Source organism: Thalassophryne amazonica, chromosome 21 (assembly GCF_902500255.1).
Source record: "Thalassophryne amazonica chromosome 21, fThaAma1.1, whole genome shotgun sequence".
NCBI classification, from domain to species: Eukaryota; Metazoa; Chordata; class Actinopteri; order Batrachoidiformes; family Batrachoididae; genus Thalassophryne; species Thalassophryne amazonica.
The window spans coordinates 22,356,996-22,379,456 of record NC_047123.1 but is presented as its reverse complement, the minus strand read 5'-3'; the positions used below and the strand labels follow the sequence as shown (position 1 = coordinate 22,379,456).

General features: G+C 44.1%; 1 protein-coding gene across 1 annotated transcript in view; it reads right to left on the bottom strand.

The window, feature by feature from the left end:
- otofa (otoferlin a) overlaps positions 1 to 22,461 on the bottom strand; it is a 243,711-nt gene that overhangs the window by 58,148 nt on the left and 163,102 nt on the right. Inside the window, exons 10-12 of the mRNA XM_034161625.1 lie at positions 19,226 to 19,288; positions 16,206 to 16,290; positions 15,594 to 15,753 (exon numbers count right to left, since the gene is read on the bottom strand). Of these exons, the coding sequence (XP_034017516.1) occupies positions 15,594 to 15,753; positions 16,206 to 16,290; positions 19,226 to 19,288 (308 nt within the window). The remainder of the gene's footprint in view (positions 1 to 15,593; positions 15,754 to 16,205; positions 16,291 to 19,225; positions 19,289 to 22,461) is intronic.

Below are 22,461 nucleotides of genomic sequence, written 5' to 3'. Positions count from 1 at the left end.
GACGAAGGACGTGGCCGGGCATGCGCCGTCCCTCTTCCTTCCGGGTCCGAGAAGGGTCGCCCTTCCCACGCTCCCCTGGCCTCTACGTCCCGGGGGCGACAGCTCCCCCTGCTGATGAAGCAATGGACACGAGCAGGGCCACATTTAGACCACCTAATAGACAGAGGAGGTTTCCATGCGGGCGTGTTTTGTTTGTGGCTCAATGGAGCATCAATTTGAGCGATTGCCCCGAATGGGTTAAACACCACGCCCGCCCCTAGAGACTGGGCTTAGGGTGGGCCAAAAACTTCACGTGGGGCACACACATATTGCCGCACGACTCCCAGTTACAAGCCTTAGCCTGAAGGGTTAAATCCCCACTGACACAGGGTCAGAAGGGAAGCTGTTAGACAGCAGATGGGCCAGGGAGGTAGGGCTCCCGCTGGTGGCGCTACCTTACACCATTGCAGGTGCGAGCACTATGATGGCACCATACTCCCTTTACCTCACACACAAGACATCACCAGTAACTCTGGTGGTGTCAGGGAATCATAGGGAGGAGATTGAGTTTTTTGTGACTCCTTCTACCTCCCGTGTGATTCTGGGGTTCCCCTGGATGTTGAAACACACAATCCCAGGATTGATTGGCCAGCCGGGGGTGGTGGTACAGTGGAGCGAAACTGCCATCGGAGGTGTTTGGGATCCTCGGTCCTCCCGGTTCCCAGGCAAAGGAGCAGTCGGCACGGTACCCCCAATCTGTCGGCGGTGCGGTCGAGTACCACGATCTTGCTGATGGTTTTTTAGCAAGGATCGGGCACTCACTCTTCCCCCGCACCGTCCGTATGATTGTGCCATCGATTTGTTGCCAGGCGTGGAGTTCACGTCCAGCAAGGCTGTACAACCTCTCCCGACCTGAGCGCGACGATGGAGACCTACATCGGGACTCCTTAGCTGCCGGGCTGATCCGTAACTCCACCTCTCGATGGGAGCAGGTTTCTTTTTTGTGGGAAAAAAAGATGGCGGTCTTCGTCCATGCATTGATTATCGGGGGCTGACCGAGATCACGGTTCGCAACCGATACCCGTTGCCTTTGTTGGATTCAGTGTTCACCCCCCTGCATGGAGCCAAATCTTCACAAAGTTGGATCTTAGGAACGCATACCACCTAGTTCGGATCCGGAAGGGAGACGAATGGAAGACGGCATTTAACACCCCGTAGATCATTTTGAGTACCTGGTCATGCCGTTTCGGCCTCACTAACGCCCCGCGACGTTCCAAGCTTTGGTTAATGACTTTTGTGGGACTTCCTGCACCGATTCCTCTTCGTATATCTGGATGATATACTCATCTTTTCTTCCGGACCCTGAGACCCATGTGCGGCATGTAGTCAGGTCCTGCAGCGGTTGTTGGAGAACCGGTTGTTTGTGAAGGGCGAGAAGTGTGAGTTTCACCGCACTTCTTTGTCCTTCCTGGGGTTAATCTCTCCTCCAACTCCGTCGCCCCGGAATCCGGCCAAGGTCGCAGCGGTGAGAGACTGGCCCCAACCGACAAGCCGTAGGAAGCTGCAACAGTTCCTCGGCTTCGCAAATTTTTACAGGAGGTTCATTAAGGTGGTATAGTCAGGTTGTTAGCCCCCTGACGGCCCTGACCTCACCAAAAGTTCCCCTTCACCTGGTCGGATCAGTGCGAAGCCGCGTTTAGGGAGTTGAAACGCCGGTTCTCGACTGCACCGGTCTCGGTGCAGCCCGATCCTGGTCGGCCAGTTCGTGGTTGAAGTGGACGCCTCTGACTCGGGGATAGGAGCCGTGCTATCCCAGAGCGGAGAAACCGATAAGGTTTCTTCACCCGTGTGCCTATTTTTCCAGCAGGTTGACCCCAGCAGAGCGGAAACTATGACGTGGGCAATCGAGAGCTCCTTGCGGTTGAAAGAGGCCCTTTAGGAGTGGAGACACCTGCTGGAGGGAGCGTCAGTGCCTTCACGGTTTTCACTGACCACCGGAACCTGGAGTATATCAGACCGCCAAGTGACTGAACCCCAGGCAAGCCGCTGGTCACTGTTTTTCGGCCGTTTTGACTTCCGGATCACTTACCGCCCCGGGACCAAAAACCAAAGATCGGATGCCCTGTCCCGGGTGCATGAACAGGAAGTCAAGACGAGCTGTCGGATCCAACCGGAACCCCATTCTACCGGGAGTCCACTATCGTGGCTGCTCTGACCTGGGAAGTGGAGAAGACCGTCCGGAGGGCCCTGGAACGGAGCCGGATCCCGGAACAGGACACTACGACAAACTATACGCCCACCAGAGGCCAGAGCTGCCGTCCTGGACTTCTGTCACGAGTCCAAACTCTCCTGCCACCCAGGGGTGCGTAGGACCGTGGCAGTGGTCGGCAGTGGTCTGGTGGGCGTCCCCTGGAAACTGATGTCCGGGCTTACATCCAGGCCTGCACCACCTGCGCCAGGGGCAGGCTGACCACCAGAAGGCACAGGGGACTTCTACAGCCACTTCCTGTGCCTCACCGCCCCTGTGCCCACATCGATCTGGATTTTGTCACGGGCCTCCCGCCGTCCCGGGGACACACCACCATACTCACGATAGTGGACCGTTCTCCAAGGCGGCCCACTCGTGGCCCTCCCAAAGCTCCCGTCGGCCCAGGAGACGGCGGATCTCCTCGTCCACCATGTTGTTCCGGCTGCATGGGATACCAACAGACATCGTTTCGGATCGCGGTCCCCAGTTCTCCTCGCAGGTGTGGAAAAGTTTCTGCCAGGAACTGGGGCCACTGTAAGGCCTCTCATCTGGGTATCACCCGCAGACTAACGGACAGGTCGAACCGGGCCAACCAGGAGTTGGAGCAGGCCCTCAGGTGCACGACCTCCGCACACCCGACGGCTTGGACGTGAACAGCTGGCCTGGATCGAGTACGCTCATAACAGCCAGGTGTCCTCTGCCACCGGCCTCTCCCCATTCGAGGTGTGTCTGGGGTACCAACCCCCTTTGTTTCCTGTGGTGGAGGGAGAGGTCGGTGTGCCCTCGGTCCAGGCCCACCTGCGGAGATGCCGTCGGGTGTGGCGCACTGCCCGTTCGGCCTGTTGAGGGCCCGGACGAGGGCTAAAGCCCATGCAGACCGTCGACGGTCCCCGGCCCTACTTACCAGCCCGGGCAGGAGGTGTGGCTTTCCACTAAGGACATTCCTCTCCAGGTCAAGTCCCCCAAATTGAAGGACCGCTTCATTGGACCCTTCCCCATCCTCAAGGTCCTCAGTCTACCACAGTGAGGCTCCAACTCCTGGCCTCACTGCGGATCCATCCGGTCTTTCATGTCTCCAGGGTAAAACCGCATCACACCTCACCCCTCTGTGCACCCGGTCCGGCACCGCCTCCTGCCCGTCTTATCGACGGGGAGCCGGCTTGGACAGTTCGCCGACTCTTGGACGTCCGCCGAATGGCCGGGGTTTCCAGTATTTGGTGGACTGGGAGGGTATGGACCCGAAGAACGCTCCTGGGTGAAGAGGAGCTTCATCCTGGATCCGGCCCTCCGGCCGATTTCTATCGTCGCCACCCCGGACAAGCCTGGTCGCGGGCGCCAGGAGGCGCCCGTTGAGGGGGGGGGTCCTGTTCTGTGGGCCCGCCCGAAGAGGAGGTACTGCTGGCCCACCACCAGAGGGCGCCCCTGCCTGAAGTGCGGGCTTCAGGCACGAGGAGGGCGCTGCCAGCCTCAGGAACAAGCCGTGGTGACAGCTGTCACCCATCATCCGTGACAGCTGTCACTAATCACACTCTGGTATAAAAGCAGGAAGACACCTCCACCAAACTGCCGAGATATCATCTTCATCTAGAGGTAATACTCTCAGCCCCTTTGAGATCGATAAATCTATTATTGTGAGTGTTTGCAGGGAGACCGGTTGTTTGTGAGGAGGCTGTGCAAGACGGCGCTCCTTTTCAGCTGAGACCGCTGCAACGCGCTGAGTGGGAGGTGGAGGTGGCATTTCCACCTTTGTTACTGGGTGTTCACACACCCACCCTTTGACTGTCTTTTGCTTTCTGCCAGCAGTACCAATCCGACACTCGGGAAAGTGGCCACCTGGGGACTCCGGAACTTGGCGGCTCCAGTATTCCTCGGGTTCGGGTGGCGGTGGAAATCGTGTGGTTCCGGTTCGGTTTCCAGACGGGCGCTCCTATCGTCGGCCTGCCCACACGACACCTTTATTAATTGACTGTTGCACATTCTGATTCTGCTGTGTTTGGTTGTGACATTCACACCAGTAAAGTGTTATTTGACTCCTTCCATTGTCCGTTCATTTACGCCCCCTGTTGTGGGTCCGTGTCACTACACTTTCCCAACAGAGACCAAAATGAGATACAGTTGTGACCTTTCACTCCTGAACCTTCAGTGATGACGGGCTTCATGAAAGGAGTGCAGGAGACCGAGACCAAATCCACGTCTTCGTCTGCTTCTTCCCTCACTCGAATTCTGGATGAGCTCGCTCTCCTCCTCTTCATTTTCGCCCTCATCTCTTCGTCTTCTTTGCCAAGGAAGGCTTGCTGATGCCATCAATCTGGTTTGCCGTAATTACCTGTGAGATTAGGGTCGATAACTTAGGAGTGTCACATTAAAGTATTACATCAGTCCCTAATATAATACAACATGTAGAGTAAAAATGTCTGCACATAGCGGTTTGTTTACTACTTTCATAAGGGCGCATTTATTATTGATGCACTTCAATATTAAACAAAACAGAGAAAAGCGTTTGCACACCTATTGTAATTTCAAAGCTGATTGCTTTAATCGCCAATCTTCCTGTCAATCATGGTGGCCTCCATGAAGGAACCAAGAGGAAAAAACTCATCTATTTTCCCCGTGGCACTCTGTGAAGAGAAGGACTTAAAAAAGTCAAACATCCAAGTCTTTCAGTTTTGTCCTCAGCCTTTAACTACTTCATTGACTCCATCCATCCATCCATCCATCCATCCATCCATCCATCCATCCATCCATCCATCCATCCATCCATCCATCCATCCCACTCTGTATCAATCTGTCTTAAGATAATAAGTTCATCATTCGAAACTCCACCACTGTTTGTTTGTTTGGTTGTTGGCCTGGAGCCCACAATTTTCATATATCATTATGAAATTTTTACTGATGATTCATATTCTAACCCTGATGAGACAAAGTTTGATCCAGATCTGTTCCACTGGCCTCTACTGGTGGTTGGCTCTCACTGCGGTATTGTATCACTTCCTGTTCCGGAGCACAGCGGTGTTTTTCTGTATCTGTTAGCTGTTGAATCTGCGCAGTTAGATCGATCTAGTTATCTAGATACGATTTGTTTTCCAGTGTAATACTTTACGTGCCTTAACTAAAGCACTCCTTCTGCTGAATCACCTCTAAATTATTTTAACACATTATTCACTTTGCGTGTTTTTAGGAATCCGCTAGCTTAGCGCAGCTACTAGCTCTTAGCCAATTTAGCATGGGCGGCTTCTCCTGTCTCTCCCGCACTTTTCTGCTCTGGTGTGAAATGTTTAGTTATTCCTCGGCCTCCTTTAGCAGTAATGGTACTTGTAATAAGTGTAGCTTATTCGTAGCTTGGAGGCCAGGCTGGGCGAATTGGAGACTCGGCTCCGCACCGTGGAAATTCTACAGCTAGCCAGGCCCCTGTAGTCGGTGCGGACCAAGGTAGCTTAGCCGCCGTTAGTTACCCCCCTGGCAGATCCCGAGCAGCCGGGAAAGCAGGCCGACTGGGTGACTGTGAGGAGGAAGCGTAGTTCTAAACAGAAGCCCCGTGTACACCGCCAACCCCGTTCACATTTCTAACCGTTTTTGCCCCACTCGGTGACACACCCGCTGAGGCTCAAACTCTGGTTATTGGGCGACTCTGTTTGAGAAATGTGAAGTTAGCGACACCAGCAACCATAGTCATTGTCTTCCGGGGGCCAGAGCAGGCGACATTGAAGGAATTTGAAACTGCTGGCTAAGGCTAAGCGTAAATTTGGTAAGATTGTAATTCACGTCGGCAGTAATGACACCCGGTTACGCCAATCGGAGGTCACTAAATTAACATTAAATCGGTGTGTAACTTTGCAAAAACAATGTCGGACTCTGTAGTTTTCTCTGGGCCCCTCCCCAATCGGACCGGGAGTGACATGTTTAGCCGCATGTTCTCCCTGATTGCTGCTGTCTGAGTGGTGTCCAAAAAATGAGGTGGGCTTCATAGATAATTGGCAAGCTTCTGGGGAAAACCTGGTCTTGTTAGGAAGACGGCACCCATCCCACTTTGGATGGAGCAGCTCTCTTTTCTAGAAATCTGGCCAATTTTCTTAAATCCTCCAAACCGTGACTATCCAGGTTGGGACCAGGAAGCAGAGTGTAGTCTTACACTCCCTGCCTGCAGCTCTCTCCCCCTGCCATCCCCCTCCACTACCCCATCCCCGTAGAGACTGTGCCTGCTCCCCGACTACCAATACCCAGCAAAATCTATTAAGCATAAAAATTCAAAAGAGAAAAAATAATATAGCACCTTCAACTGACCCACAAGACTAAAACAGTTAAATGTGGTTATTAAACATTAGGTCTCTCTCTTCTAAGTCCCTGTTGGTAAATGATATAATAATTGATCAACATATTGATTATTCTGCCTTACAGAAACCTGGTTTACAGCAGGATGAATATGTAGTTTAAATGAGTCAACACCCCCGAGTCACACTACTGTCAGAACGCTCGTAGCACGGGCTGGGCGAGGATTAGCAGCAATCTTCCATTCCAGCTTATTAATTAATCAAAAACCCAGACAGAGCTTTAATTCATTTGAAAGCTTGACTCTTAGTCTTTCCATCCCAAATGGAAGTCCCAAAAACCAGTTTATTGTTATTATCTATCGTCCACCTGGTCGTTACTGTGAGTTTCTCTGTGAATTTTCAGACCTTTTGTCTGACGTAGTGCTTAGCTCAGATAGATAATTATAGTGGGCGATTTTAACATCCACACAGATTCTGAGAATGACAGCCTCAACACTGCATTTAATCTATTATTAGACTCTATTGGCTTTGCTCAAAAAGTAAATGAGTCCACCCACCACTTTATCATATCTTAGATCTTGTTCTGACTTATGGTATGGAAATAGAAGACTTAACAGTATTCCCTGAAAACTCCCTGTGTCTGATCATTTCTTAACAACATTTACATTTACTCTGATGGACTACCCAGCAGTGGGGAATAAGTTTCATTACACTAGAAGTCTTTCAGAAAGCGCTGTAACTAGGTTTAAGGATATGATTCCTTCTTATGTTCTCTAATGCCATATACCAACACAGTGCAGAGTAGCTACCTAAACTCTGTAAGTGAGATAGAGTATCTCGTCAATAGTTTTACATCCTCATTGAAGACAACTTTGGATGCTGTAGCTCCTCTGAAAAAGAGAGCTTTAAATCAGAAGTGCCTGACCTCCGTGGTATAACTCATAAACTCGTAGCTTAAAGCAGATAACCCGTAAGTTGGAGAGGAAATGGCGTCTCACTAATTTAGAAGATCTTCACTTAGCCTGGAAAAAAGAGTCTGTTGCTCTATAAAAAAGCCCTCCGTAAAGCTAGGACATCTTTCTACTCATCACTAATTGAAGAAAATAAGAACAACCCCAGGTTTCTTTTCAGCACTGTAGCCAGGCTGACAAAGAGTCAGAGCTCTATTGAGCTGAGTATTCCATTAACTTTAACTAGTAATGACTTCATGACTTTCTTTGCTAACAAAATTTTAACTATTAGAGAAAAAATTACTCATAACCATCCCAAAGACGTATCGTTATCTTTGGCTGCTTTCAGTGATGCCGGTATTTGGTTAGACTCATTCTCTCCGATTGTTCTGTCTGAGTTATTTTCATTAGTTACTTCATCCAAACCATCAACATGTTTATTAGACCCCATTCCTACCAGGCTGCTCAAGGAAGCCCTACTATTATTTAATGCTTCGATCTTAAATATGATCAATCTATCTTTGTTAGTTGGCTATGTACCACAGGCTTTTAAGGTGGCAGTAATTAAACCATTACTTAAAAAGCCATCACTTGACCCAGCTATCTTAGCTAATTATAGGCCAATCTCCAACCTTCCTTTTCTCTCAAAAATTCTTGAAAGGGTAGTTGTAAAACAGCTAACTGATCATCTGCAGAGGAATGGTCTATTTGAAGAGTTTGAATCAGGTTTAGAATTCATCATAGTACAGAAACAGCATTAGTGAAGGTTACAAATGATCTTCTTATGGCCTCGGACAGTGGACTCATCTCTGTGCTTGTTCTGTTAGACCTCAGTGCTGCTTTTGATACTGTTGACCATAAAATTTTATTACAGAGATTAGAGCATGCCATAGGTATTAAAGGCACTTCGCTGCGGTGGTTTGAATCATATTTGTCTAATAGATTACAATTTGTTCATGTACATGGGGAATCTTCTTCACAGACTAGGGTTATTATGGAGTTCCACAAGGTTCTGTGCTAGGACCAATTTTATTCACTTTATACATGCTTCCCTTAGGTAGTATTATTAGACGGTATTGCTTAAATTTTCATTGTTACGCAGATGATACCCAGCTTTATCTATCCATGAAGCCAGAGGACACACACCAATTAGCTAAACTGCAGGATTGTCTTACAGACATAAAGACATGGATGACCTCTAATTTCCTGCTTTTAAACTCAGATAAAACTGAAGTTATTGTACTTGGCCCCACAAATCTTAGAAACATGGTGTCTAACCAGATCCTTACTCTGGATGGCATTGCCCTGGCCTCTAGTAATACTGTGAGAAATCTTGGAGTCATTTTGATCAGGATATGTCATTCAAAGTGCATATTAAACAAATATGTAGGACTGCTTTTTTGCATTTACGCAATATCTCTAAAATCAGAAAGGTCTTGTCTCAGAGTGATGCTGAAAAACTAATTCATGCATTTATTTCCTCTAGGCTGGACTATTGTAATTCATTATTATCAGGTTGTCCTAAAAGTTCCCTAAAAGCCTTCAGTTAATTCAAAATGCTGCAGCTAGAGTACTGACGGGGACTAGAAGGAGAGAGCATATCTCACCCATATTGGCCTCTCTTCATTGGCTTCCTGTTAATTCTAGAATAGAATTTAAAATTCTTCTTCTTACTTATAAGGTTTTGAATAATCAGGTCCCATCTTATCTTAGGGACCTCGTAGTACCATAATCACCCCAATAGAGCGCTTCGCTCTCAGACTGCAGGCTTACTTGTAGTTCCTAGGGTTTGTAAGAGTAGAATGGGAGGTAGAGCCTTCAGCTTTCAGGCTCCTCTCCTGTGGAACCAGCTCCCAATTCAGATCAGGGAGACAGACACCCTCTCTACTTTTAAGATTAGGCTTAAAACTTTCCTTTTTGCTAAAGCTTATAGTTAGGGCTGGATCGGGTGACCCTGAACCATCCCTTAGTTATGCTGCTATAGATGTAGACTGCTGGGGGGTTCCCATGATGCACTGTTTGTTTCTCTTTTTGCTCTGTATGCACCACTCTGCATTTAATCATTAGTGATCGATCTCTGCTCCCCTCCACAGCATGTCTTTTTCCTGGTTCTCTCCCTCAGCCCCAACCAGTCCCAGCAGAAGACTGCCCCTCCCTGAGCCTGGTTCTGCTGGAGGTTTCTTCCTGTTAAAAGGGAGTTTTTCCTTCCCACTGTAGCCAAGTGCTTGCTCACAGGGGGTCGTTTTGACCGTTGGGGTTTTACATAATTATTGTATGGCCTTGCCTTGCAATATAAAGCGCCTTGGGGCAACTGTTTGTTGTGATTTGGCGCTATATAAAAAAATTGATTGATTGATTGATTGATTTGGCGCTATATAAAAAAATTGATTGATTGAATTGATTGATTGATAGACAAGAACTGGTTCATTTTTCAAGGTCATAGGATAAAGGATAAATTCAGGAAAAATGTTGGTAATTTGGAAAAATCCCTATCTTTAACATTTAACACATTTTTAAAAATTCATAACTCTGTCAAAAAAGATCACATTTCTTTCATATTTGATACCATTAAGGAGGATGATATCCTTTATCAAGTGACAAAGTTTGATCCAGATCTGTTCCAGATTACAGATTTTGTGGCCATTTAAATGTAACACTGAAAATTGCATTTAATGCATAGTTTACATTATATCTTAATCAAACATGCTCCAATCACTCTCATATTTGAAACGGAGGTGCAGACTGTCACTCACTATCGTCTGACAAAGTCTGATCCGGATCCGATCTGGATTGGGAATTTTGTGGACATTTGAATTTAATATTAATAAAAGCCCATTTGATGTCCATTTTGCATTTATATCTCAAACAAAAGTGCCTCAATCCCTCTCAGTTGTGACAATGAGGTGTACACTGGCACTCTCAATGAATAGACTAAGTTTGATCCGCATCTGATCCGTATTATGGTCTTAGTGGATATTTGATTTTAACATTGAAAAGCTCTTTTGAGCTATATTTTGTATTATCTTTTAGCTCATGAATTGGCGGAGGTTTGCGTTCTACGAGCGCAGTGCTCTAGTTACCTCCGCCAACTAGTTACCTAGCCAATTAATGGCTAGGTAACTAATTAATTAGAATATCTGGCTTATTTGCACTATTTGTGTTTTCCCTGAGATTTGTACAACTGACAACTAACAGGATTTACGTCATCATTCTCACCTCTGAGATGTTGGAGACAGACTCCACCTGCACCTCGGTGGAGCTAATGATCTCTGGGGAAGTGGTGTCCAGAATCTCCACAGCAACCGAAAGCAAGAGGCGGGCTCTAAAAGACACACCTTCTCCGAGCCCCTCGTTAAGGTCCTGATGCTCGTCCATCAGCGTGTACTGGCGAGTGGAACCATACATGTTGACCCAGGCTGGACCCAGGGTGGGCAGAAACCCTGGAAAATGGCACGAGAATGGATGAATAGAGGAGAAATCAATCAATCAATCAATCAATCAATCAATTTTTTTATATAGCGCCAAATCACAACAAACAGTTGCCCCAAGGCGCTTTATATTGTAAGGCAAGGCCATACAATAATTATGTAAAACCCCAACGGTCAAAACGACCCCCTGTGAGCAAGCACTTGGCTACAGTGGGAAGGAAAAACTCCCTTTTAACAGGAAGAAACCTCCAGCAGAACCAGGCTCAGGGAGGGGCAGTCTTCTGCTGGGACTGGTTGGGGCTGAGGGAGAGAACCAGGAAAAAAAACATGCTGTGGAGGGGAGCAGAGATCGATCACTAATGATTAAATGCAGAGTGGTGCATACAGAGCAAAAAGAGAAAGAAACAATGCATCATGGGAACCCCCCCAGCAGTCTACGTTTATAGCAGCATAAATAAGGGATGGTTCAGGGTCACCTGATCCAGCCCTAACTATAAGCTTTAGCAAAAAGGAAAGTTTTAAGCCTAATCTTAAAAGTAGAGAGGGTGTCTGTCTCCCTGATCTGAATTGGGAGCTGGTTCCACAGGAGAGGAGCCTGAAAGCTGAAGGCTCTGCCTCCCATTCTACTCTTACAAACCCTAGGAACTACAAGTAAGCCTGCAGTCTGAGAGCGAAGCGCTCTATTGGGGTGATATGGTACTACGAGGTCCCTAAGATAAGATGGGACCTGATTATTCAAAACCTTATAAGTAAGAAGAAGAATTTTAAATTCTATTCTAGAATTAACAGGAAGCCAATGAAGAGAGGCCAATATGGGTGAGATATGCTCTCTCCTTCTAGTCCCCGTCAGTACTCTAGCTGCAGCATTTTGAATTAACTGAAGGCTTTTTAGGGAACTTTAGGACAACCTGATAATAATGAATTACAATAGTCCAGCCTAGAGGAAATAAATGCATGAATTAGTTTTTTCAGCATCACTCTGAGACAAGACCTTTCTGATTTTAGAGATATTGCGTAAATGCAAAAAAAGCAGTCCTACATATTTGTTAATATGTACTTTGAATGACATATCCTGATCAAAAATGACTCCAAGATTTCTCACAGTATTACTAGAGCTCAGGGTAATGCCATCCAGAGTAAGGATCTGGTTAGACACCATGTTTCTAAGATTTGTGGGGCCAAGTACAATAACTTCAGTTTATCTGAGTTTAAAAAGCAGGAAATTAGAGGTCATCCATGTCTTTATGTCTGTAAGACAATCCTGCAGTTTAGCTAATTGGTGTGTGTCCTCTGGCTTCATGGATAGATAAAGCTGGGTATCATCTGCGTAACAATGAAAATTTAAGCCAATACCGTCTAATAATACTGCCTAAGGGAAGCATGTATAAAGTGAATAAAATTGGTCCTAGCACAGAACCTTGTGGAACTCCATAATTAACTTTAGTCTGTGAAGAAGATTCCCCATTTACATGAACAAATTGTAATCTATTAGACAAATATGATTCAAACCACCGCAACGCAGTGCCTTTAATACCTATGGCATGCTCTAATCTCTGTAATAAAATTTTATGGTCAACAGTATCAAAAGCAGCACTGAGGTCTAACAGAACAAGCACAGAGATGAGTCCACTATCCGAGGCCATAAGAAGATCATTTGTAACCTTCACTAATGCTGTTTCTGTACTATGATGAATTCTAAAACCTGACTGAAACTCTTCAAATAGACCATTCCTCTGCAGATGATCAGTTAGCTGTTTTACAACTACCCTTCAAGAATTTTTGAGAGAAAAGGAAGGTTGGATATTGGCCTATAATTAGCTAAGATAGCTGGGTCAGTGATGGCTTTTTAAGTAATGGTTTAATTACTGCCACCTTAAAAGCCTGTGGTACATAGCCAACTAACAAAGATAGATTGATCATATTTAAGATCGAAGCATTAAATAATGGTAGGGCTTCCTTGAGCAGCCTGGTAGGAATGGGGTCTAATAAACATGTTGATGGTTTGGATGAAGTAACTAATGAAAATAACTCAGACAGAACAATCGGAGAGAAAGAGTCTAACCAAAAACCGGCATCACTGAAAGCAGCCAAAGATAACGATACGTCTTTGGGATGGTTATGAGTAATTTTTCTCTAATAGTTAAAATTTTGTTAGCAAAGAAAGTCATGAAGTCCTTACTAGTTAAAGTTAATGGAATACTCAGCTCAATAGAGCTCTGACTCTTTGTCAGCCTGGCTACAGTGCTGAAAAGAAACCTGGGGTTGTTCTTATTTTCTTCAATTAGTGATGAGTAGAAAGATGTCCTAGCTTTACGGAGGGCTTTTTTATAGAGCAACAGACTCTTTTTCCAGGCTAAGTGAAGATCTTCTAAATTAGTGAGACGCCATTTCCTCTCCAACTTACAGGTTATCTGCTTTAAGCTACGAGTTTGTGAGTTATACCACGGAGTCAGGCACTTCTGATTTAAAGCTCTCTTTTTCAGAGGAGCTACAGCATCCAAAGTTGTCTTCAATGAGGATGTAAAACTATTGACGAGATACTCTATCTCACTTACAGAGTTTAGGTAGCTACTCTGCACTGTGTTGGTATATGGCATTAGAGAACATAAAGAAGGAATCATATCCTTAAACGTAGTTACAGCGCTTTCTGAAAGACTTCTAGTGTAATGAAACTTATTCCCCACTGCTGGGTAGTCCATCAGAGTAAATGTAAATGTTATTAAGAAATGATCAGACAGAAGGGAGTTTTCAGGGAATACTGTTAAGGTCTTCTATTTCCATACCATAAGTCAGAACAAGATCTAAGATATGATTAAAGTGGTGGGTGGACTCATTTACTTTTTGAGCAAAGCCAATTGAGTCTAATAATAGATTAAATGCAGTGTTGAGGCTGTCATTCTCAGCATCTGTGTGGATGTTAAAATCGCCCACTATAATTATCTTATCTGAGCTAAGCACTAAGTCAGACAAAAGGTCTGAAAATTCACAGAGAAACTCACAGTAACGACCAGGTGGACGATAGATAATAACAAATAAAACTGGTTTTTGGGACTTCCAATTTGGATGGACAAGACTAAGAGTCAAGCTTTCAAATGAATTAAAGCTCTGTCTGGGTTTTTGATTAATTAATAAGCTGGAATGGAAGATTGCTGCTAATCCTCCGCCCCAGCCCGTGCTACGAGCATTCTGACAGTTAGTGTGACTCGGGGGTGTTGACTCATTTAAACTAACATATTCATCCTGCTGTAACCAGGTTTCTGTAAGGCAGAATAAATCAATATGTTGATCAATTATTATATCATTTACCAACAGGGACTTAGAAGAGAGAGACCTAATGTTTAATAGACCACATTTAACTGTTTTAGTCTGTGGTGCAGTTGAAGGTGCTATATTATTTTTTTCTTTTTTTGCTTTATTTCCTGCAGAAATCTGCAGGAAATAAAGCACAAATTAAAAAATATGGTCGTTTTTGTCTGGGTCCTTGAGATTTGAGATGAATGCCAGAGCAGAACCATGAAGTCACTGAACAGAGGTTGGCTGGTGACTAGTATCACTTGCATTGTGAGGGAAGGAACATCAGCTAAGACTTTTTTGCCATGTAAGACATCTGAAAGGTGCAGACGGACCGGGTGTCTACATGGGTGGTTTGCGTCAAGGATTCAAGATGGTTCCTACCAGATTTCTTCTTTTTTTTCAGGCAAATCAATACTCAGCTTTACATTGTACATGTCAATCAAACAATGTCAACATTGGCAACAAAGTTGGCAAAGTTTGAGCTTGTGCAGGTTGCACACTTGTATCAATACTCAATGCTGCGCCAGTTGCGCAAAGAGGATATTTTTCTGAACATGCAAATGTGAAAGCAATGTTGGATTTGCTCGAGGTGGAATTCATAAAATTGCCTTTCAGGCTTTTTCTCATTATGTGACTCACCTTTCAAAATGATTATATTCTTAATGGAACTTTTTTTCTGGCTACTATATTGGAATCAATATATGATAATGCACGCATTGACTGCAAGTTCATCTAAATGCTAAAATCCTACAGCTGGCGCTAACAGGTCTGGAGGGTCATGTACATGCATAGACTTGAATCTCAACTCGTTAAAAATGACTAATTAATATACTTCACAGCTTGATCAATCTCAGTGACATGTTCAGCATACACGGCTGTTCGACGTACCTTTGTCCTCCATCATTTGATATCTTGCGTAGATCAATAAATGTGTTCCTATGGCAACGTCGTTGACCTTATCGGAGTCTCTTATCTGGATTTTTATGCGCTTGCAGAGCGGAGGGAACAGTTCTGTGAAGACGACTTGCTCGTTCCATATTGGTTCATAACTGCTCTTCTGGACTGAGGTTTTACCCTGGAGACACATTCAGGAAAAACCAAATGGTGGTTGATCATGTGGCTTTGGTACTTGGCTAACACCGTCTAGAAATGATCGGGGGTTACTTCTGTCCTGCAAACTGCACTTGAACAGAGGATCCACCAGGTCCCTGTTTTCTCCTATGAAGGCTTTCTTCACATTAGCCATGATGGTGGTGTTCATTTTTGGGAGGCCCTCAGCACGATACACCTTCACGTAAAACCTCGCCCACTGCCTTTCTGCTGGGATACCCTCAGGGAGCAGAAGATTCCTGGAAGAGAGGGAAAACTGTACCAAAAGCTGCACGCTGATTAGCCTTATATTAACTAAACCAAAAATTTGCATTACCCTTCTATGTCATCTTCATCAGTCTCGTTGGCCTTGTGTGGGGTCTTGATGTTGTCGCCCTTACCCACCACAGCAATGTCACACTTAATATACCCTTTACATCCTGCAGTGATGTCATCGGGATCAGACAGAATAGCCCACTTGTGGTAGAACTGATGTTCTAAGACAGGTTTCAGAAACGATAAGGATCCATTTAACCAACAACAATTACAGGAAAAATTCCAAGTTATAGCAAACAGATTATACCAGAACAACAAACACGACTTTATACAGTCAAGTCAGGTCCATAAGTATTTGGGCAGTGACAACTTTGATTAAATGTATTTAGTAAAATAATGCACAAAATACATATGTAATTCCCCATTAAAATACACAGATAAACACTTGTTTCCATTGTGGTCCGGCAATGTTAATGCCATATTTTTGTTAAACCCCTTTAAATAAAGCTGTAATGCTGCTCTAGAAGTACATCTTGATTGTTTAATTTCAATGGGACTCTGTTGGCGTAAAGAGGCAAAATTACAAAAATCATCTCACTGTCCTAGTTACTTGTGGACCTGAATAAATATGCATTAAAATGTATTTGTCATATTGTAGCAACAGTTTGATTACCAAGTTGAGAGTAAACAGTGCCCACATCCATTTTAAAGGTCCCCACCAACGTCCCACTCCTCAGCAGGTTTTTAGAGTGAATAACCTGATCATAGAGACAAACATATCTTGTTACTGGCACGGGAGATCACTAATGACTTCACCTTATAGGCACATATTGCTCCACTGAAGCATAATTATAATCTCTTCAATTAGCCTGACACTGTTAGTAATTATAAAAAATATTTTTCAGGTCTGTAAGAGGTGTTTTGTTTCTGTGTTTGTTGCTTTAAATGGGAAGAACCTTCACAACACATATCACAGGTGTCTACACTGAGACACTGTAAACATAATGGACAAACTGTCTGCGACTTCCCCCTTTGGTTTTCCGAAGAGAGGTGGTGTGAAGCTCAAATGAGGTGGTTCCAAATGTTGCGATCTTGGCAGGGTCTGACTCCACTCAACTCCTGGCCAAGCCATAAATCGGTAAAGAAGAGGAGTGTACTATCTTGTACATATGAAAACGCTAACAGGCTAATCTTGATTTGACTCTTGATTAAAATAATTTTGTGGACTAGTTTGTGGTTTTCACAACAGGTGGCTTGCGTGAGGGTATTAAAATTTCAGATTGGCCTATTGCCTTGGATAACCGTGGAGTGATGATGGTGGGCTTTGGATACATGCTAATAAATGTTAGCAATGCTAACATGGCAATCTAGTGATTTCACTCAATGGAAATACTGGAGCACACACCTCTTAGGTGGTACGCTAGTACAACTAACTGCACTACAAGCCATATTATCTCAGATATTTGTAATGAAAAGGTCAAAAAGCACAAACATGGTTGAATCCACAGCAGCTAGCAGCCTCTGCTAATGGCAGCAGCTTCGGTTAGCGGGGCCCTCTACATCTTAGCCCTCTAGCTGTCACTCAAAACAACCATGCCCCTAATTATTCCTACCTTTATGGGTTAAAGTTTCTTAAACTAGTGAGTTATATAAAAAGTCACCCCTCCTTCCTTTGTCAAAAATGGGGAAACTAACTATAGAAACCCCATCTCATGGAAAGTTTGTGATGGCATCACAAAAAGTGATTTAATTAATTAGTTCGTGATACCGTCACAAAATGTGTTACATTTTTGTGATGGTATCACAAAATTATTTCTTGATGGTGTCACAAAATTTGTGGTGACACGGGGGGCTACAAACTGACACTTGATCGCGTCGTGACAGCATCACGGAAAAAAAAAGAAAGAGACTGGGCTGACTATAGAGACCAAAACCAGGCTGTAAACATTTTTTACATCAAATACAAAGTTGGGGGTTTTAACATGGGTGTTTATGGGGAGTGACTTGCTTTTGGAGCCAGCCTCAAGTGGTCATTCAAGGTACTGCAATAACCAGCCCTTCTGCTGGAGGTTGCCCCTTGGTTTAAATGTAGTTTAAAGCATTAGAAGGTCATCATGCACAAGCACAGAAATGTGGAGCTTTGAGGATGTTAAACATTAAACTGCAGTTGATTTTGCACAATATGACCACTTTAATGGTGACCTTTAAGGCCCCTTCACACATATTGCGAAGATTGGACGAAGTGCACACTTAGTGTGCATGACGCAGGAATCGTGTGCAAACTGTGTAATGTTGTCCCTACCTCCAACGCCTCGTACACCTGATGCTACAACTAATTGCACACACAAGCACCTGAAAGACAAAGTGTGCACTGTGTGAACCCATCGCACCCTCTCGCGGCAGGTGTCAGCCAAATTCCAGGTGACACACATGAACATCTAACACTCCCATGGCACTTAGAAAATGTGTGGCCAGTCACACTCTTGGCACGACAGCAGTTTGCAGACAATCACTTTCGTACTCGCAGAGAAATGTGTCTAAGTCCCACACGAGTGTGGCTTTGGTGTGTGCGCCGAGATGACAGGAGGTGTGTCCTCCCACTGAAGCGGCTGTGGAAATCTGTGGATCTGGACATTCCAGCTGGACACCACGTACTGTGTTTGCTGTTATCAAGTGGACATAAATAAAAACATATTTATATATCACTGTGGAGACATACTGCAGCCAGCGAGCGCGCTCACGGCACGCACATGGTTGAAACCAGCCGTCAGCCCAGAACACGCAGCAGGTGATCTCACTTTCATGTCACCCACGTGAGCTCTGTTCCACATGACGCAGTGTCCTGCGGTGCATCGTCCACAAGACACGCGCACACGGCCGGTTGGAGACGCGCCAGCAGAAGTGGACATGAATGAGAAGAGCGAATTGCTCTTCATGTCATTTCATGACTGTATGTCATTTACAGAGGAAGTGAGCAGATCATTTGTATTGCTCACTTCATAAATGCGTGTTTTTATATGGTGTGTGAATTAATTTTTTTTTTTGTGTAATACTTCCATGTCCCTTCTGATATGAGGCAGATTCATGCAGCTTTCAAAGAATAGCTCCGTAGCTCAGTGGCAAAGTCTTTGACTGGCAATCAGAGCTTTTGGACAGGGCAAGTTCGCGTCCATCGAGTCATAAGTTTTGTTTTTTTTCACCACAAAAGCGGCGCGATGTGGTCCCACAGGTACCAGCTGGTTTTATTTTTTTTTTATATTCCACATAAGCAGCGTGATGTGCTGCAGCTGGCACTGTGTGTTCCTGCCCGAAAGACACCGGTGTGTGCACGAACTCTCGCACCGGGTTTGTGCACGCTTGCCCTTCGGCACAATGTTTTTGTGGTATGCTAATTTAGAACTGGTGTGTGCACGAACTCTCGCACCGGGTTTGTGCACGCTTGCCCTTCGGCACAATGTTTTTGTGGTATGCTAATTTAGAACTGTTTTGCGCTATTTTGCCATTTTCGTCCAAACTTTGCACTATGTGTGAAGGGGCTCTTAGGCATACAGCTAAATACTCTTAAGGAGGAGGTTTCAATAACATGCCAAAGTGTGATGTGTATTCCAGGAATGATACCACAAAACAAGTGTGTCATATAAACAGTGTGTATATAAGGCCTAGTTTGTGTACTTTGAGATACGCAGTACTTACTGAGAGCTTGATGATCTTGTCGAACATGACATCAGGAGGGACGTGGAAGTCAAAGACAAAATACTGCAGAGAAGAAAGAAGCTCATCAGCCTGGATTCCTCTTTTAGACCCACTCTGACAGCAAGTTCAGAAGATATCAAATAAATATTTCAGATAAATTGCATGATAGATGGCGTGAATGTGATCATGAACCTTTCATCTTCACACCTGCCTTGTAGGAGACCAGCTGCCTTTGATGAACAGTGAGAGATGATGCTTAATTATAACTAGAGAAATCTACAATTTTTTTTTTTATGTGAACATGAAGAAGTATCTTTCTTTTAATAGAAGATCATTTTCAATCAATCAATCAACGCTCCACATTGCAAGGCAAGGCCATACAATAATTATGAAACACAGTCTACGTCTAAAGCAACATAACCAAGGGATGGTCCAGGGTCACCCGATCCAGCCCTAACTATAAGCCTTAGCGAAAAGGAAAGTTTTAAGCCTAATCTTAAAAGTAGAGAGGGTATCTGTCTCCCTGATCTGAATTGGGAGCTGGTTCCACAGGAGAGGAGCCTGAAAGCTGAAGGCTCTGCCTCCCATTCTACTCTTACAAACCCTAGGAACTACAAGTAAGCCCGCAGTCTGAGAGCGAAGCGCTCTAATGGGGTAATATGGTACTACGAGGTCCCTAAGATAAGATGGGACCTGATTATTCAAACCTTATAAGTAAGAAGAAGAATTTTAAATTCTATTCTAGCATTAACAGGAAGCCAATGAAGGGAGGCCAACACGGGTGAGATATGCTCTCTCCTGCAAGTCCCCGTCAGTACTCTAGCTGCAGCATTCTGAACCAACTGAAGGCTTTTTAGGGAACTTTTAGGACAACCTGATAATAATGAATTACAATAGTCCAGCCTAGAGGAAATAAATGCATGAATTAGTTTTTCAGCATCACTCTGAGACAAGACCTTTCTGATTTTAGAGATATTGCGTAAATGCAAAAAGGCAGTCCTACATATTTGTTTAATATGCGCTTTGAATGACATATCCTGATCAAAAATAACTCCAAGATTCTCACAGTATTACTAGAGATCAGGGAAATGCCATCCAGAGTAACGATCTGGTTAGCACCATGCTTCTAAGATTTGTGGGGCCAAGTACAATAACTTCAGTTTTATCTGAGTTTAAAAGCAGGAAATTAGAGGTCATCCATGTCTTTATGTCTGTAAGACAATCCTGCAGTTTAGCTAATTGGTGCGTATCCTCTGGCTTCATGGATAGATAAAGCTGGGTATCATCTGCGTAACAATGAAAATTTAAGCAATACCGTCTAATAATACAGGCCCAAGGGAAGCATGTATAAAGTGAATAAAATTGGTCCTAGCACAGAACCTTGTGGAACTCCATAATTAACTTTAGTCTGTGAAGAAGATTCCCCATTTACATGAACAAACTGTAATCTATTAGACAAATATGATTCAAACCACCGCAGCGCAATGCCTTTAATACCTATGACATACTCTAATCTCTGTAATAAAATTTTATGGTCAACAGTATCAAAAGCAGCACTGAGGTCCAACAGAACAAGCACAGAGATAAGTCCACTGTCCGAAGCCATAAGAAGATCATATGTAACCTTCACTAATGCTGTTTCTGTACTATGATGAATTCTAAAACCTGACTGAAACTCTTCAAATAGACCATTCCTCTGCAGGTGATCAGTTAGCTGTTTTACAACTACCCTCTCAAGAATCTTGAGAGAAAAGGAAGGTTGGAGATTGGCCTATAATTAGCTAAGATAGCTGGGTCAAGTGATGGCTTTTTAAGTATGGTTTAATTACTGCCACCTTAAGGCCTGTGGTACATAACCAACTAACAAAGATAGATTGATCATATTTAGATTGAAGCATTAAATAATGGTAGGACTTCCTTGAGCAGCCTGGCAGGAATGGGGTCTAATAAGCATGTTGATGGTTTGGATGAAGTAACTAATGAAAATAACTCAGACAGAACAATCGGAGAGAAAGAGTCTAACCAAATACCGGCATCACTGAAAGCAGCCAAAGATAACGATACATCTTTGGGATGGTTATGAGTAATTTTTTTCTCTAATAGTCAAAATTTTGTTAGCAAAGAAAGTCATGAAGTCATTACTAGTTAAAGTTAATGGAATACTCAGCTCAATAGAGCTCTGACTCTTTGTCAGCCTGGCTACAGTGCTGAAAAGAAACCTGGGGTTGTTCTTATTTTCTTCAATTAGTGATGAGTAGAAAGATGTCCTAGCTTCACGAAGGGCTTTCTTATAGAGCAACAAACTCTTTTCCAGGCTAAGTGAAGATCTTCTAAATTAGTGAGACGCCATTTCCTCTCCAACTTACGGGTTATCAGCTTTAAGCTACGAGTTTGTGAGTTATACCACGGAGTCAGACACTTCTGATTTAAAGCTCTCTTTTTCAGAGGAGCTACAGCATCCAAAGTTGTCTTCAATGAGGATGTAAAACTATTGACAAGATACTCTAACTCCCTTACAGAGTTTAGGTAGCTACTCTGCTCTGTGTTGGTATATGACATTAGAGAACATAAAGAAGGAATCATATCCTTAAACCTAGTTACAGCGCTTTCTGAAAGACTTCTAGTGTAATGAAACTTATTCCCCACTGCAGGGTAGTCCATCAGGGTAAATGTAAATGTTATTAAAAAATGATCAGACAAAAGGGAGTTTTCAGGGAATACTGTTAAGTCTTCTATTTCCATACCATAAGTCAGAACAAGATCTAAAATATGATTAAAGTGGTGGGTGGGACTCATTTACTTTTTGAGCAAAGCCGATAGAGTCTAATAATAGATTAAATGCAGTGTTGAGGCTGTCATTCTCAGCATCTGTGTGGATGTTAAAATCGCCCACTATAATTATCTTATCTGAGCTAAGCACTAAGTCAGACAAAAGGTCTGAAAATTCACAGAGAAACTCACAGTAACGACCAGGTGGACGATAGATAATAACAAATAAAACTGGTTTTTGGGACTTCCAATTTGGATGGACAAGACTAAGAGACAAGCTTTCAAATGAATTAAAGCTCTGTCTAGGTTTTTGATTAATTAATAAGCTGGAATGGAAGATTGCTGCTAATCCTCCGCCTCGGCCCGTGCTACGAGCATTCTGACAGTTAGTGTGACTCGGGGGTGTTGACTCATTTAAACTAACATATTCATCCTGCTGTAACCAAGTTTCTGTTAGGCAGAATAAA